Below are 17,851 nucleotides of genomic sequence, written 5' to 3' on the forward strand. Positions count from 1 at the left end.
TGTGTCTGAGTGTGAGTTCAGTCGCCTGATAGAGAGAGTGTCTGAGTGTGAGTTGTGATAATTTCCCGACACTTCAGAATGAGCCCCAGCCAATTCTAACTCCCAGGCCTGATGTTAATCTCGCCGGCCAACCTCCCAGCCGATCCCCGGGGCCTGGAGCTAATCCTGCTCCTCCGGCCACAGAAGGACAGTAAAAACTAAATGTAGAAACGTACCTCCTTGGACCTCGCCTGTGATCCGCCTCTCCTGGGTTGTCCCAGCGAGACTCACTGCCTCTTCCCAGTCAGACTGCCATTAAAATTGCAGCCGATCCCAGTGACACCACTGAGATCCGACATGCATCTGTTAAGGAGGACCCCGCTGGCTTTGGGCGGCTGTGCTTGCCGCCTGCTCAGTTGAGCAGATTAAAATGGTGATTGGTCGGTTCTAGATCAGGTAAGTAAAACTTGGGCCATTTTAACTACCCAGCTGCCTGGTTATCCACTGACCAGGTGGGGTTACATTTGCCCCCACTGGCTGATTACAAGAGAAGAAGGGGGCACATCAGTCGGAGAGGGGCTTCAGCAGATTGATCTCATGTAAGTGGTCCTCACGTGTTGGGGAGCCGAGGGCGAATCTCGTGCACCATCAGTATCAGAACCCCCTCCAAAAGCCGTGGTCTGCAGCTCCCCTCAGTGGCGCGTTGAGTAACTGCTGGTGTGGTGTTGGGTCATGCATTTATATAGCGCTTTTCACAACCTCAGGATGTCCCCAAGCGCGCTACAGCCAGTGAGGTACTTTTTGAAGTGTAGTCACTGTGGTAATGTAGGAAACGCAGCAGCCAAATTGCGCACAGCAAGCTCCCACAAACAGCAATGACTAGATAATCTGTTTTAGTGATGTTGCTTGAGGGATGAATATTTGCCAGGACACCAGGGAGAACTTGCGAACACTTCTTTGAATAGTGTCATGGGATCTTTTACACCCACCTGAGAGGTCAGACGGGGCCTCGGTTTAGCCTTTCATCCCAAAGACGGAAGATTGCAGGTTCTATCGCCAGTCTCCGCTGCATCATTTGACCTCGGGTGGGTCAGGAGGCAGGGGAAGGATCAACTTGCATTTATATAGAGCTTTATCCCATCCTTAGCACAGCAGATTTATTACTTTTCAAAGCACAGTCACTGTTGTTTTGTGAACAATATGCACACGGGAAGATTCCCACACAGAGCAATGGGATCGACATCCAGCTATTTTGTTTTTGTGGTATGGATTGAGAGAGGAATGTTGACCAGGACACAGGGAGAACTCCAAATTGTGCCATGGGATCAATAAACATTGGCCTATACCAGTGGGACAGGCTCACAGAGACACTGCTTAACATCTGGTGAAAAAGAGCAGCATATCTGAAAGTGTAGCACTCCCTCATTACTGCACTGGAGTGTCAGCCTGGATTTCATGCTCAACTCCTGGAGTGAGGCTTGAACCCATGACTGCCTTGAAAGGATAAATAAGGCGGGAATCTCATTCCTTGTTACTATCAAGCAGTCCCTGCTGGAATGTACGCGAATGAACGCAGCATTGGGTTTGACTAGGGTTGCAAAATTCCGGGAATTTTTAAAAGAGGAAACTTTCCATGGGAATTTTTGGGAATTTATGGGAATTTTGAGTTTTTTTGCACACTGATGGTTTTTGTCTCTGATATTATCTTTGTCATCAAAATAGACATACTGTTCCATACAAATAAAAACAGGCTTTCAAAACTTTATTTAGGTTATAATTTTGAACTTTATTGAACCCCCACAAAAAATACCCATCTAAATTAAAATAAAAAGAGCGTCAGCTTATTTAGCCTGTAATTTGTCCTTATTTTGTCCCTTTGAGTCTTCTACTCATGAGTCTTCTGAGTCTTCTACTCCTCATTGCTCCTCCTGACTCTCTGACTCTGGCTCTGACATGTCCATTTCCTCCTCTGTGTCACTGTCTAGCTGTGTGGTGGACACTTCTGTATTTGGCTCAATAAGTTGTAGGTTCGCCCGGATAGCCACCAGTTTCTCCACTCTCTTGTTAGTCAGCCTGTTGCGCACCTTTGTATGCGTATTCCCAAAAAGTGACCAGTTTCGTTCAGAGGCCGCTGATGAAGGTGGGACTTGGAGTATCACCGATGCAATGGGTGACAGGGCCTCAGATGCACAAAGTCCCTTCCACCAGGTATGTGCACTGATATGCTTGCAGGATTCCCATATCCCGTCCCCATTCTAAAGACCTTGCTTGGTAGAGAACTTTGCCCATGTCCAGATTGAGGTGGCATGAGAGGGTAGAAATCACACTGTAAGCGCTGTTGATCTGTTCTCCAGAAAGTATTGGTCTCCCAACATGCTTTGGGTGCAGCATGTATGCTGCAGCATGAATCGGCTTGACACAAAATTCTTGATGCGTCTGTATAAATTGAACAATTGCCTTCTCCTCTGCTTTGAGCAGCAGGGATGTGGGTAGGGCGATGCTGATTTGTTCTTTTAAATCAGCAAAAAGCCTGAGAACATCTGACAAGATAGCGTCATCTCCTTCAATCTGAGCAATTGCAGATGCTACTGGTGAGAGTAGTTTAAGGCTGCTAACCACTCTCTCCCAAAACACATCATCCAGCAGTATTTTCTTGATGGTGGTTTCCACATCCCCAGACTGGGATATTGCCATTTCTTGCAGCGACTCCTTACCCTCCAGAAGGCTGTTGTACATTATAACAACGCTACCCCATCTAGTGTTGTTGGGCAGCTTCAGTGTGGTGTTCTTGTTCTTTGTCGTTTGCTTGGAATTGTAGGTTGCTGCAACTACCTGTTTCCCCTGACATACTGAACAACTTGCTTGGCTCTCTTGTACAGTGTTTCCATGGTTCTCAAACCCATGATGTCCTTGAGGAGCAGGTTGAGCCCATGAGCTGTGCACCCAATAGACATAATATGAGGGTAGGCCTCCACTTGAGCTCCAGCAGCCTTCATATTCGCAGTATTGTCAGTAACTACTGCAAAGACCTTTTGTGATCCAAGATCGTTGATGACCGCTTTCAGCTCATTAGCAATGTATGTGCCCGTGTGTCTGTTGTCCTTCGTGTCTGAAGAACACTGGGAGAGGACTGGAGGCGATGTAGTTCATGATGCCCTCCCCTCATACATTTGACCACCCATCTGAGATAACTGCAACACAGTCTGCCATCTCTATTGTTTCTTTGAGCTTTCCTTAGACTCTGTTATACTCAGCCTCTAGCAAATAAGTAGACAAAGCATGTCTGGTGGGAGGACAGTATGCAGGGCAAATAACATTGAAAAATCTCTTCCAGTACACATTGACTGTGAGCATGAGGGGTGAGCTTGTCGCATATACAGCTCAAGCAAGGCACTCATCTGCATTCTTCTGGCTATGGTTATCCATTGTATCAAGAACCTTCCAAGTGGGCCATCATCTTCTTGAATGGAAGCAGAGGAACTCTGGGCTGACTGCTGTGAGCTTTGAGTGAAGTTGTTGCATTTGGATAAATGCTGCTGCATTTTTGTGGAATTCTTTACATATGGCTTTGTACAGTGTTTCCACATGTATACAGTCTTTCCATTTTTAATGCCTGGGGTAAAATGCTTTCACATATCCGACGGTAAACGTGGCATTGTTCTATGCAGAGAAATAAAGGGCATTCGTCTCTGTGTTGAACTGCGGTTGATCAGCACGATTGCAACAGGGTGAGTAAATTTTTCCTGATGCTCCATGTGATGGAAGCATGACCTGTGCACGCACGATGCTACATCACCAATAGAGGGAGCTAATTGCTCATCCACTCATCCAACCAATCAGGACACATTTGTTCACAGTCACACACAAAACTTGTACAGGAAACTTTGTGCTATCCGGAGGTGAGCTATCCGGCAATCTGGAGCCACCAGCAAAAATCAGCAGCCGTTTTTTATTCTTTTTGTTTGTTTTTTTTGCTTTGTTTGAACAGTCAAGCTGTGCAAGGTCTGTAGCTATAGCAACAGCTTCAGCTACAGAGCTTTAGGGCCACACCCGAGCAACAGTGTTTGTTGTCAAATACGGAGATAAGAATCTCCGTATCTCTCAACATTAACTCTGGAGAGTACGGCAGTTTTCAGGCAACGGCAGCAGCTCGGTCCCATGGGTGCCGGATAGCACAAAGTTTCCTGTAATTATTAAAACAAGCCAAGTAAGAAGATAAACATATATTGATTAAGAAATTCCTTAATAATTAAGATTCCATCTCTGTTAGTAATTTTAAGGGAGGACCTGTGGAAAAAAAAATGAAAGAAATACAAAAAAAACTACAAAAAAATATTATGCTAGCATGTGCTTTTTTTTTGGCAAAATTCCCAAGCTAAACTTCCCGTGGAAACTTTCCACCCCTTCGCAACTGTGACTGTGATGCTGCCTGTAGCAGCCTGTTGATCCTCATTGTCAAGTTTCACATTCCTGGGCGATGTTAGCTTGGGACTGAACCCCAACATGAGTCAGCAGAGTTGGGGAGAGAATGGAATGGGACGTGGATTGAAAGTCGGGTGTGGCCTTTCCCCTCAGTTGTTCAGCTTGTCCCAGATGGTGAGATTGATGCTGCCAGCAGCTATTAATCAGGTGTTGGGTAACTGCCTCCGCGGGGTGGGAGGGGCTGCAGTTCTCACTGTCTCTGTGCCCTCTTTCCAGAGCCTGAGAGCAGCACACCAGGTTCACCGATTTAACTACGATGTGTCTGACCTGAAGGCCTGGATCCAGGAGAAGGACAGCACGCTAGGCACAGACGACTATGGCCACGATTTGAATCGTGTGCAGACATTGCTACGGCAACACGAAGGTGTGGAGGTAAGGCACATGGACTCTCGACTACTGTATGTAGCCACTCCGCCAGAGACTCCACCCCTTACAAGGCCGGGTGGAAATTGCCAACTAAATTCAGTACCAGTCAACTTGCAAAGTGAGGCTCCACCAGATCAGAGTACTTCCTAAGTGACGAGAGGCTGGGAACTGTCAATGAGCAGCGATTTAGGAGTCCAAGGTCAGGATTCACTAAAAGCTAGTGGACCGGTACTAAAATAATTTAAAAGGTTAATGAAATCATAGAATCATAGAATGATACAGCACAGAAGGAAGCCATTTGGTCCATCGTGCCTGTGCCAGCTCTTTGCTAGAGCTATTCAATTGTTCCCACTCCCCTGCTCTTTACCCGTAGTCCTGTAAATGTTTTCCCTTCAAGTATTTATCCAATTCTCTTTTAGTTGTCAGTCCCTCCCATTCCAAAAAAGTGTTCATCAATAGGAAGCAACAGTAACAGAGTTCTGGCCCAAATAAGGATAACTTTTCTGAATTTGCATTCCTGCATTCCTAGTGTGGAAGTTTGCCTACTGGCAATATATGTATTGGGAATTTTGGAATGTTGGCCTTTACACAAGAGGGCTGGAATACAAAGGGGTGTAAAGCTATGTTACAGTTATACAGAGTTCTGGTTAGACCCTGTCTGGAGCACTGTGTTCAGTTCTGGGCCCCGCACCTCAGGAAGGATACATTAACCTTGGAGGGGAGCAGTGCAGATTCACCAGAATAATACCGGGGTAAAAGGGTTTAATTATGAGGATAGGTTGCATAGACAAGGCTTGTATTCCCTGGAATATAGAAGGTTAAGGGGTGATCCAATTGAGGTATTTAAGATGATCAAAGTAGTTGGTAGGGTAGATAGGGAGAAACTTTTTCTGCTGGTAGAGGAGTCTAGAACAAGGGGACATAGTCTGGTAAATAGAGGCATGGCAGGGTAGCTCAGTCCCATGATTTGCACACCCATGTGGGAAATCCTGGACGCTTCTTGCGGCCTAGATGACCACGTGTGCAGGAAGTGTCGCCAACTGCAGCAACTCGAGCTCCGGGTTTTGGAGCTTGAGCGGCAGCTGGAGTCACTACAGTGCATCCGCGAGGCGGAGAAATACTTGGAAAGCACGTTTCTAGAAGTGGTCACCCCGCAGCCTCAGAATGTGCAGGCAGAGAGGGAATGAGTAACCACCAGACAGAGAAGGAGGACCAGGCAGGTAGGGCAGGAATCCCCAGAGTGCATCTTGCTCGCTAACTGGTTCACAGTTCTGGAAACTGGTGGGGGTGATGGGTCCTCTGGGGAGAGCAGCCAGAGCCAAGGCCATGGCACCACGGGTGGCTCAGCTGCACAGGGTGGGAGGAAGAAGAATGGAAGAGCAATAGTGATAGGAATTCATTGGTTAGAGGAACAGATAGGCATTTCTGTTGCCTCCCTGGTGACAGGGTCAAGGATGTCACTGAGCCACTCAGTGACATTCTTGAGGGTGGATGGAAAACAGCCAGAGGTCTATGCCCATATCGGTACCAACGACATAGGCAGAAAGAGGGATGAGGTTCTGCAGGCAAACTATAAGGAGCTAGGAAAGAGATTAAAAAGCAGGACCTCAAAGGTAGTAAACTCCGGATTACTCCTGGTGACACGTGCTAGTGAGTACAGGAATAGGAGGATAGAACAGATGAATGCGTGGCTGGAGAGATGGTGCAGGAGGGAGGGCTTTAGATTCATGAGGCATTGGGACCATTTCTAGGGAAGGTGGGACCTGTACAAGCCGGACGGATTACATCTCAACAGAGCCATGACCAATATTCTCGCAGGGAGGTTTGCTAGTGCTGTTGGGGGTAGTAAGAGGCAGGGTGGGGCCTACTGGGGACAAAGAAGGTGATATATGCTTAGAGGCGCAGGGCAAGGCTAGGATAGTCAATGAGTACTTTGTATCGGTGTTTACTAAGGAGGTGGATGCTGACAAAATATCGGTAGCAGTAGAAAAGGGAAAAGCAATGGAAGGGGTGAAAATTGATAGACAGGATATACTAGAAAGGCTGGGTATGCTTAGAGTGGACAAGTTGCCTGGTCCAGATGGCTTGCATCCCAGGTTGCTAAGGGAATTGGGGGAGGAGATAGCGGAAGGGCTTGCCATAATTTTCCAATCTTCCCTAGATGTGGGGGAGGTGCCTGAGGATTGGAAAGTGGCAAATGTGACACCATTGTTCCTAGTAACTACAGGCCAGTCAGTTTAACATCAGTGGTGGGTAAAGTTTTAGAAACAATAATCAAGGAAAAAATTAACAGGCACTTGGAGAGGTTTAAGCTAATTAAGGAGAGCCAACATAGATTTGTAAAAGCAGATCAAGTTTGACCTATCTAATTGAATTTTTTGATGAAGTAACAGGGAGGATTAATGAAGGGAATGCAATGGATGTTGTCTACATGGAGTTTAGGAAGGTGTTTGACAAGGTACCACATAGAAGGTTGGTTAACAAAATTGAGACTCATGGAATAGGTGAGTCAGTGGCAGCTTGGATAAGGAATTGGCTTAAAGATAGAAAACAGCGAGTTGTGGTAAATGCCTGTTTTTCAGACTGGAGGATGGTAGACAGTGGTGTTCCCCAAGGGTCAGTGCTGGGGCCACTGCTTTTTTTGATATATATAAATGACCTGGACATTGGAATACAGAGTAGAATTGCTAAAATCGCCGATAACACCAAACTTGGGGGTGTGGCAAACAGTGATGATGATACAACAGTCTTGCTACAATTGCACAGGGCCTTGGTGAGACCACACCTGGAGTAAAGGATATACTTGCCTTGGAGGCGGTGCAACAAAGGTTCACTAGATTGATTCCTGGGATGAGAGGGCTGTCCTATGATGAGAGATTGTGTAGAATGGGCCTATACTCGCTGGAGTTCAGAAGAATGAGAGGTGATCTCATTGAAATATACAAGATTCTGAAGGGGATTGACAGGGTAGATGCTGAGAGGTTGTTTCCCCTGGCTGGAGTGTCTAGAACTGGGGGGCATAGTCTCAGGATAAGGGGTAGGCCATTTAAGACTGAGATGAGGAGGAATTTTTTCACTCAGAGGGTCGTGAATCTTTGGAATTCTCTGCCCCAGAGGGCTGTGAATGCTGAGTCTTTGAGTATATTCAAGGCTGAGATTGATAGATTTTTGGACTCATGGGGAATCAAGGGATATGGAAATCGGGCGGGAAAGTGGAGATGAGGTCGATGATCAGCCATGATCTTATTGAATGGCGGAGCAGGCTCGAGGGGCCGTATGGCCGACCCCTGCTCCTATTTCTTATGTTATTTCTTATGAATCGACTGCAACAGGACATAGAAAGGCTAGCAGAATGGGCAGACTAGCAGAATGGGCACACAAGTGGCAGATGGAATTTAATACAGGGAAGAGTGAGGTGATGCATTTTGGCAGAAGGAACAGGGAGTGGCAATATACACTTAATGGCACAGTTTTAAAGAGCGTGCAGGGACAGAGGGACCTGGGAGTTAATGTGCATAGGTCCCTGAAGGTGGCAGGACATATTGAAAGAGTGGTTAGCAAAGCATATGGGATCTTGGACTTCATAAATAGAGGTATTGAGTACTAAAGTAGAGAAGTTATGCTGAACCTTTATAAAGCGCTGGTTAGGCCACAACTGGAGTATTACATCCAGTTCTGGTCACCACACTTTAGGAAGGATGTGAAGGCCCTTGAGAGGGTGGTGTACAAGATTATGACGGGTTTGGAAGGGCTTGACGGGGAAAGGCTGTTCCCACTAGTTGATGGTACAAGGACTAGGGGACACAGATTTAAGGTTTTGGGCAAGCGATACAGGGGGGATGTGAGGAAAAACTTTTATACGTGGTGAGGACCTGGAATTCGCTGCTGGCAGAAGTGGTGACACTCAGTGTTTACAAGGAGAGACTGGATAGGTACTTGAGGGAAATAAACTTGCAGGGCTGCGAGGATAGAGCGGGGGAATGGGACTGACTGGATTGCTCTACAGAGAGCCGGCACGGACTCGATGGGCTGAATGGCCTCCTTCTGTGCCGTTATGACTCTATAACCTTAAAATCAAAGTCGGGCCATTCAGGAGAGAAGTTAGGAAACACTTCTTCACGCAAAGGGTGGTAGAAGTGTGGAACTCTCTCCCACAAAAAGCAGTAGTTACTAGATCAATTAATAATATTAATTCTGAGGTCGATAGATTTGTGCTAGCCAAGAGTATTGAGGGATAGAAACATAGAAGGTAGGAGCAGGAGTAGGCCATTCGGCCCCTCGAGCCTGTTCCGCCATTTAATGAGATCATGGCTGACCATCCAAACTCAGTACCCTGTCCCTGCCTTCTCCCCATATCCCTTGATCCCTTTAGCCTTAAGAAATATATCTAACTCCTTCTTGAATATATTTAATGAATTGGCCTCAACTGCCTTCTGTGGTAGAGAATTCCACAGGTTCACCACTCTCTGGGTGAAGAAATTCCTCCTCATCTCAGTCCTAAATGGCTTACCCCTTATCCTTAGACTGTGACCCCTGGTTCTGGACTCCCCCGCCATTGGGAATATCCTTCCTGCATCTAGTCTGTCTAGTCCTGTTAGAATTTTATAAGTTTCAATGAGATCCCCTCTCATTCTTCTAAACTCGAGCGAATATAAGCCTAATCGACCCAATCTCTCCTCATATAGGGCCAAGCCGGGTGGATGGAGTTAGGATACAGATTAGCCATGATCTCATTGAAAGGCAGAACAGTCTGAATGGCCTACTCCTGTTCCTATGTTCCTACAACAGTAGCCAAGACACACAATTTGTCTGTTATCATCGTTTATTGATACATGCTGTGTTGAGTTAGTTATGAATTCAGATTGATACAACAAAACAACAACAACTTGTATTTATATAGCACCTTTAACATAGTAAAACGTCCCAAGGTCCTTCACATGAGCAATATCAAACTCAATTTGACACCAATCCACATAAGGAGATATGAGGGACAGATGACCAAAAGCTTGGTCAAAAAGGTAGGTTTTAAGGAGCGTCTAAAAGGAGGATAGAGAGGCAGGAAGGGAATTCCAGAGCTTCGGGCTGAGCCAGCTGAAGGCACGGCTGCCAATTTTGAAGCGATTAAAATCGGGAATGCGCAAGAGGCCAAAATTGGTGGGCCAGTTATGAATTCAGATTGACACAGACTGTGTTACTGGGCTAGTTATGAATTCAGATTGACATAGACTGTTACTGGGCTAGTTATGAATTCAGATTGATACAGACTGTGTTACTGGGCTAGTTATGAATTCAGATTGATACAGACTGTGTTACTGGGCTAGTTATTAATTCAGATTGATACAGACTGAGTTACTGGGCTCATTGTGAATTCAGATTGATACAGACTGTGTTACTGGGCTAGTTATTAATTCAGATTGATACAGACTGTGTTACTGGGCTAGTTATGAATTCAGATTGATACAGACTGTGTTACTGGGCTAGTTATTAATTCAGATTGATACAGACTGAGTTACTGGGCTCATTGTGAATTCAGATTGATACAGACTGTGTTACTGGGCTAGTTATTAATTCAGATTGATACAGACTGTGTTACTGGGCTAGTTATTAATTCAGATTGATACAGACTGTGTTACTGGGCTAGTTATGAATTCAGATTGATACAGACTGTGTTACTGGGCTAGTTATTAATTCAGATTGACACAGACTGTGTTACTGGGCTCATTGTGAATTCAGATTGACACAGACTGTTACTGGGCTAGTTATGAATTCAGATTGATACAGACTGTGTTACTGGGCTAGTTATTAATTCAGATTGACACAGACTGTGTTACTGGGCTCATTGTGAATTCAGATTGACACAGACTGTTACTGGGCTAGTTATGAATTCAGATTGACAAAGACTGTGTTACTGGGCTCATTGTGAATTCAGATTGATACAGACTGGGTTACTGGGCTAGTTATTAATTCAGATTGACAAAGACTGTGTTACTGGGCTAGTTATGAATTCAGATTGATACAGACTGGGTTACTGGGCTAGTTATTAATTCAGATTGATACAGACTGGGTTACTGGGCTAGTTATGAATTCAGATTGATACAGACTGGGTTACTGGGCTAGTTATGACTTCAGGTTTGAATGTTGATCTTGTTTTTTTTGCAGAGGGAGCTGGGAGCCATAAGCAGAGAAGTTGAACGGATTGGCGGAGAAGCCAGGAGGTTAGGTCTGATGTACCCACACGTCAGGGAGAACCTGCGGGAACGTCTGGAGGAGGTGGCAGTATCCTGGGATAACCTGCATCGGAAAGCCGGGGAGTGGAAGGAGAATCTGGTCGAGGCCGAGCTGATCCAGGCCTATGTCAGTGAATGCCGTGTTTTCATGTAGGTTGCAATGGGACCGGGACAGTGCGGCTCTTCACGTAGTGTGATAGATTGTACTGAGTGAGAACTGAACCAGAAGCAGGGAGGGTCGCCAACTCTGGTTGGACGTATTCCTGGAGGTTACAGCACATGACCTCTGACCTCGCACCACCCTTCCCCCACACTCCCACCATTGGTCCATCCTCCTGGCGCACTGCCTTTCGACGGCCAATTGCAAAGGGGAACACACCCTTTGATACCCGATTGGATTAATCTTGACTCTTAGTGAAACAGCCTTTTTTCCCCTACAATATTTTTACAACTAATAAATTAAAGTGTTCGAAGAAAATGGGGAAAAAAAACAAGTGCCGGTTTTCAGCATGCACAGCGCATGCGCGGAAAAACGGCATTTCCTGTCCTCTGAACCAAGGGGTTCAGAGGACGAACGCGTGCGCACAGGAGTCTGCGCGTGTGCGCTGAAATTCCTTTTTTTCCACAGGTTTGCACGTGTGTAAGGGCCTCTCCTTTTTACGAATGTAAAAAGGAGACGTAAGGACTTCATTCTTTAAGGTAAGTGGTCTATTACTTAAAATTATAACATTTTTTCCACAGCTTTATTGTTTTTAAGGACTTTACAGTAAGGTTAGTGTAGTTTTAGACCCGATTTTAAAAAAAATTATTTTTTTCAAAAATTTGATTAATTGTTTAAAATAGTTTTTTAAAGTTATTTATAGTTTATTTAATTATTGGGATGTTTTTTAAAATGTTATTTAAAGTTAAACTAGTCTTTTGGGCGCCCGTACTTTTCATGAGTTTGACAGTTCTTACTATCAAACTCATGAATGAAGTTTCCCCTCCCCTGATTGGCTGCACAGTGCTCACCTGATCCCAGCCGGCACATCGAACTAACTACGCCACTGGATCAGGTAAGCACAGCACACCGAGATCTGAACCGGGCCAGTGACAGGAATTCCAAGCAGGCCCAGGCTTCAGATGTCGGCACATTGGGTGAGTGCACATCGGGGGCTTGCACGCGTGGCAAGCCCCCAAACCTAATTTCTGGGCCAATGATCTTTTCTCCTGGGTTGCTCGTAGCAATGTCCTGGAGATTAATCTTCAATTCCTGGAGACTCCAGGGCAATCCTGTAGGGTTGGTTGCTCTAGAAGCAGGGCCAGTACTTTTTATCTGCTAGCTCGGTCAGTAATTGCACCTCGTGTGCAGTACTGAGCTGTACACACCAGTATTGCTCCCGTGTTCATCCCAAAATGCATCACCTCACACTTTTCAGGGTTAAATTCCACTTGCCACTGTTCTGCCCATCTAACCAATCCGCCTATCGTCCTGTAGCCTGAGGCTTCCCTCCTCACTATTTACCACTCCGCCAATTTTTGTGTCATCTGCGAACTTACTGATCATACCTCCTACATTCATATCTAAATCATTAATGTACACTACAAACAGCAAAGGACCCAGCACCGATCCCTGCGGTACACCACAGGCTTCCAGTCACAAAAACAACCTTCGACCATCACCCTCTGCCTCCTGCCACTAAGCCAATTTTGGATCCAATGTGCCAAATTGCCCTGGATCCCATGGGCTCTTACCTTCTTGACCAGTCTCCCATGTGGGACTTTGTCAAAAGCCTTACTGAAGTCCATGTAGACTACATCAACTACACTACCCTCATCCACACACCTAGTCACCCCCTCGAAAAATTCATTCAAATTGGTTAGACATGATCTCCCCCTGACAAAGCCATGCTGACTATCGTTGATTAATCCTTGCCTCTCCAAATGGAGACTAATTCTGTCCCTCAGAATATTTTCCAATAATTTCCCTACCACTGATGTTAGGCTTACTGGCCTGTAATTCCCTGGTTTATCCCTACTACCCTTCTTGAATAATGGTACTACGTTAGCTGTTCTCCAGTCCTCTGGCACCTCCCCTGTGGCCAGAGAGGTTCTGAAAATTTGTGTCAGAACCCTTGCAATCTCCTCCCTCGCCTCACACAGCAGCCTGGGATACATCTCGTCTGGGCCTGGGGATTTATCCACTTTTATGCCCGTTAAAACCGCTAGTACCTCCTCCCTCTCAATACTAATTTGTTCAAGTATATCGCAATCCCCTGCCTGATTTCTATGCCTACATCGTCCTTCTCCATAGTGAACACAGATGCAAAATATTCATTTAAAACCTCACCTACATCTTCCGGCTCTACACACAGATTGCCACTTTGGTCCCTAATGGGCCCTACTCTTTCCCTGGTTATCCTCTTGCCCTTAATATACTTATAAACTTTGGGATTTTCCTTTATTTAGCCCGCCAGTGTTTTTTCATGCCCCCTCTTCGCTCTCCTAATTTATTTTTTAAGTACCCCCCTGCACTTTCTATACTCCTCTAGGGCTTCCACTGTTTTTAGTCCTTTGCATCTGCCAAAAGCCTCCCTTTTTTTCCGAATCCATTCTTGTATATCCCTTGACATCCAGGGTTCCCTGGGTTTGTTGGTCCCACCCTTGACCTTTACGGGAACATGTTGGCATTGTACTCTCTCTATTTCCTTTCTGAAAGACTCCCACTGCTCTGATGTGGATTTTCCTACAAGTAGCTGATCCCAGTCTACTTTGGCCAGATCCTGCCTTATCATATTAAAATCGGCCTTCCCCCAATATAGAACCTTTATTCCTGGTCCATTTTTGTCCTTTTCCATGACTACCTTAAATCTCACCGAATTATGGTCACTGTCACCAAAATGCTCTCCTACTGACACTTCTACCACTTGCCCGGCTACATTCCCTAGAATTAGGTCCAGTACCGCCCCCTCTCTTGTAGGACTTTCTACATGCTGGCTCAAAAAGCTCTCCTGGATGCACTTTAAGAATTCTGCACCCTCTAAGCCTTTCACACTCTGACTATCCCAGTTAATATTGGGGAAGTTGAAATCCCCTACTATTATTACCCTATTATTTCTACACTTCTCTGAGATTTGCCTGCATATCTGTTCCTCTATCTGCCCCTGACTGTTTGGGGGCCTATAGTACACTCCCAGCAAAGTGCTTGCCCCCTTTTTGTTTTTAAGTTCTACCCATATGGCCTCATTAGAGGAACCTGCTAAGATATCATCCCTCCTTTCAGCAGTAATTGACTCCTTGATTAATATTGCGACACCCCTCCTCTTTTAGGCTGACTTGTTTTTTCCTCTATATTTGGCTGTGCATCACCCCTACTATAGCTCCACTCCATATCCCATCCCCCTGCCAAGTTAGTTTAAACCCCCCGCCCCGCCACCCCCAACAGTACTAGCAAACCTCCCTGCAAGGATGTTGGTCCCGTTCCAGTTCAGGTGCAACCTGTCCAACTTGCACAGGTCCCACCTTCCCCAGAAGCAGACTCAGTGATCCAGGAATCTAAAGCCCTCCCTCCTGCACCAACTATTTAGCCACTCATTCATCTGCTCTATCCTATATCTAAACTCACTAGCACGTGGCACCGGGAGTAATCCAGAGATTACAACCTTTGAGGTCCTGCTTTTTAATCTGCTACCTAGCTCCTCATCCCTCTTTCTACCCATGTTGTTGGTACCAATGTGCACCACGACCTCTGACTGTTCACCCTCCCCCTTCAGAATGCCCTGCAGCCGTTCAGTGACATCCTTGACCCTGGCACCAGGGAGGCAACATACCATCCTGGAGTCACTTCTGCGGCCACAGAAATGTCTATCTGTTCCCCTTACGATAGAATCCCCTATCACTATTGCTCTCCCACTCTTTCTCCTCCCCTCCTGTGCAGCTGAGCCACTCGTAGTGCCATGGACTTGGCTCTTGCTGCATTCCCCTGAGAAACCATCTCCCCCATCAATATCCAAAATGGAAAACCTGTTGGAGAGGGAGATGGACCCAGGGAACTCCTGCACTACCTTCCTAGTTCTTTTACTCTGTCTGGCGGTCACCCATTTCCTGACTGCCTGTGCACTCTTTACCTGCGGTGTGACCACCTTATTAAACGTGCTATCCACGAAGATCTCAGCTTCACGGATGCTCCACAGTGACTCCAGCCGCAGCTCCAGCTCCGAAACGCAGATTTCGAGTAGCTGCAGCTGGAGACACTTCCTGCACATGTGTTCGCCCTGGACACCTAAAGTGTCCCTGACTTCCCACATAGCACAGGAGGAGCACTCCACGCTGCCGAGCTGCCCTGCCATGTCCTACCCTTAATTTACTCCCTTTACTTCCTTTAAATTAAAGAATATACTAGGGACCTTACTTCCCTTTAAACACAACTTACTCTAAACTAGAGACCTTACTTTTACTTTAATGACTGGACTGTAGAAATACTCACCAGGTCCTACTTACCAATCAGCTCCTTCCCTGGTTGTGACGTCACTTTAGCGGTTTTGCCATTGTTGTTGTTGTTGTTTGACTGCTCCAGCTCTCGGACTCTTTCCTTGGTGTAAAGTAAGAACCAATTCCTACAGGGTGAAAAGTTAGGAAAAACAAAGGCAAAGCAAGGGAGCTCCTCCTTCCACTCCTCACCTGACTCCTTGACTCACCCAACTCGCAGCACTCTGTTTAAACCGCACTCCCACGCCACTATTCATAGAAGAGATGGCAAGTTCTCCCCGATGTCCTGGCCAATATTTATCCCTCAACCAACATCACTAAAACAGATTATCTGGTCATTCCTGTTTGTGGGATCTTGCTGTGTGCAGATTGGCTGCCACATTTCCTACATTACAACAGTGACTACTCTTCAACAGAACTTCACGAGCTGCAGAGCGCTTTGGGACGTCCCGAGGTCGTGAAATATAAGTTCTTTCTTTTGTACTGCATCTTTCGTTAGTTACACAGTCAGTTCGATCTTTCGTTAGTTACACAGTCAGTTCAATCTTTCATTGGTTACACTAGTCAGTTTGATCTTTTGTTGGTTACAGTTAGTTCGACCTTTTCTTGGTTACACAGTTAGTTCGATCCTTCGTTGGTTACACAGTCAGTTCGATCGTTCGTTGGTTACACTAGTCAGTTCGATCTTTCGTTGGTTACAAAGTCAGTTCGATCCTTTGTTGGTTACAGTTAGTTCGATCTTTTGTTGGTTACACAGTTAGTTCGATCCTTCGTTGGTTACACTAGTCAGTTCGATCTTTTGTTGGTTACTCACTGAGTTCGATCTTTCGTTGGTTACACTGTCAGTTCGACCTTTCGTTGGTTACACCAGTCAGTTCGATCTGTCGTTGGTTACACAGCCAGCTCGATCTTTCGTTGGTTACACAGTCAGTTCGATCTTTCGTTGGTTACACAATCAGTTCAATCTTTCGTTGGTTACACTAGTCAGTTTGATCTTTTGTTGGTTACACTAGTCAGTTCGATCTTTCGTTGGTTACACTAGTCAGTTCGATCTTTCGTTGGTTACACTAGCCAGTTCGATATTTTGTTGGTTACACTAGTCAGTTCAATCTTTTGTTGGTTACACAATCAGGTCGATCTTTCGTTGGTTACACTAGCCAGTTCGATCTTTCGTTGGTTACATTAGCCAGTTCGATCTTTCTTTCGTTGGTTACACTAGCCAGTTCGATCTTTCGTTGGTTACACTAGTCAGTTCGATCTTTCGTTTGTTACACAGTTCGATCTTTTGTTGGTTACACTAGTTAGTTTGATCTTTCATTGGTTACACTAGCCAATTTGATCTTTTGTTGGTTACACTAGCCAGTTCGATCTTTCATTGGTTACACTATCCAGTTCGATCTATCTTTCGTTGGTTACACTAGCCAGTTCGATCTTTCATAGGTTACACTAGTCAGTTTGATCTTTCGTTGGTCACACTAGCCAGTTCGATCTTTCTTTCGTTGGTTACACTAGCCAGTTTGATCCTTTGTTGGTTACACTAGTCAGTTCGATCTTTCATTGGTTACACTAGTCAGTTCGATTTTTCATTGGTTACATTAGTCAGTGCAATCCTTTGTTGGTTACACTAGTCAGTTCGACCTTTTATTGGTTACACAGTCAGTTCGATCTTTCGTTGGTTACATTAGTTAGTTCGATCCTCTGTTGGTTACACTAGTCATTTTGATCTTTCGTTGGTTACACTAGTCAGTTCGATCTTTCGTTGGTTACACTAGTCAGTTCGATATTTGTTGGTTACACTGTCAGTTCGACCTTTCATTGGTTACACTAGTCAGTTCGATCTGTCATTGGTTACACAGCCAGCTCGATCTTTTGTTGGTTACACAGTCAGTTCGATCTTTCGTTGGTTACACGAGTAAGTTTGAACTTTCATTGGTTACACTAGTCAGCTCGATCATTCGTTGGTTACACTAGTCAGTTCGATCTTTTGTTGGTTACACTAGTCAGTTCGATCTTTCGTTGGTTACACTAGCCAGTTCGATCTTTCGTTGGTTACACAATCAGTTCAATCTTTCGTTGGTTACACTAGTCAGTTTGATCTTTTGTTGGTTACACTAGTCAGTTCGATCTTTCATTGGTTACAGTAGTCAGTTCGATCTTTCGTTGGTTACACTAGCCAGTTCGATCTTTTGTTGGTTACACTAGTCAGTTCAATCTTTTGTTGGTTACACAATCAGGTCGATCTTTCGTTGGTTACACTAGCCAGTTCGATCTTTCATTGGTTACATTAGCCAGTTCGATCTTTCTTTCGTTGGTTACACTAGCCAGTTCGA

The 17,851-nt window shown here is 45.4% G+C and overlaps 1 protein-coding gene across 1 annotated transcript in view; it reads left to right on the forward strand.

The window, feature by feature from the left end:
- sptbn5 (spectrin, beta, non-erythrocytic 5) overlaps positions 1-17,851 on the forward strand; it is a 781,023-nt gene that overhangs the window by 459,030 nt on the left and 304,142 nt on the right. Inside the window, 2 exon segments of the mRNA XM_086003837.1 lie at positions 4,678-4,833; positions 10,987-11,204. Coding sequence (XP_085859963.1) covers positions 4,678-4,833; positions 10,987-11,204 — 374 coding nt within the window.

The sequence above is a fragment of the Somniosus microcephalus genome, chromosome 12, assembly GCF_052327205.1.
Source record: "Somniosus microcephalus isolate GS21.2 chromosome 12, FLI_Smic_1.0, whole genome shotgun sequence".
Taxonomy (NCBI): Eukaryota; Metazoa; Chordata; class Chondrichthyes; order Squaliformes; family Somniosidae; genus Somniosus; species Somniosus microcephalus.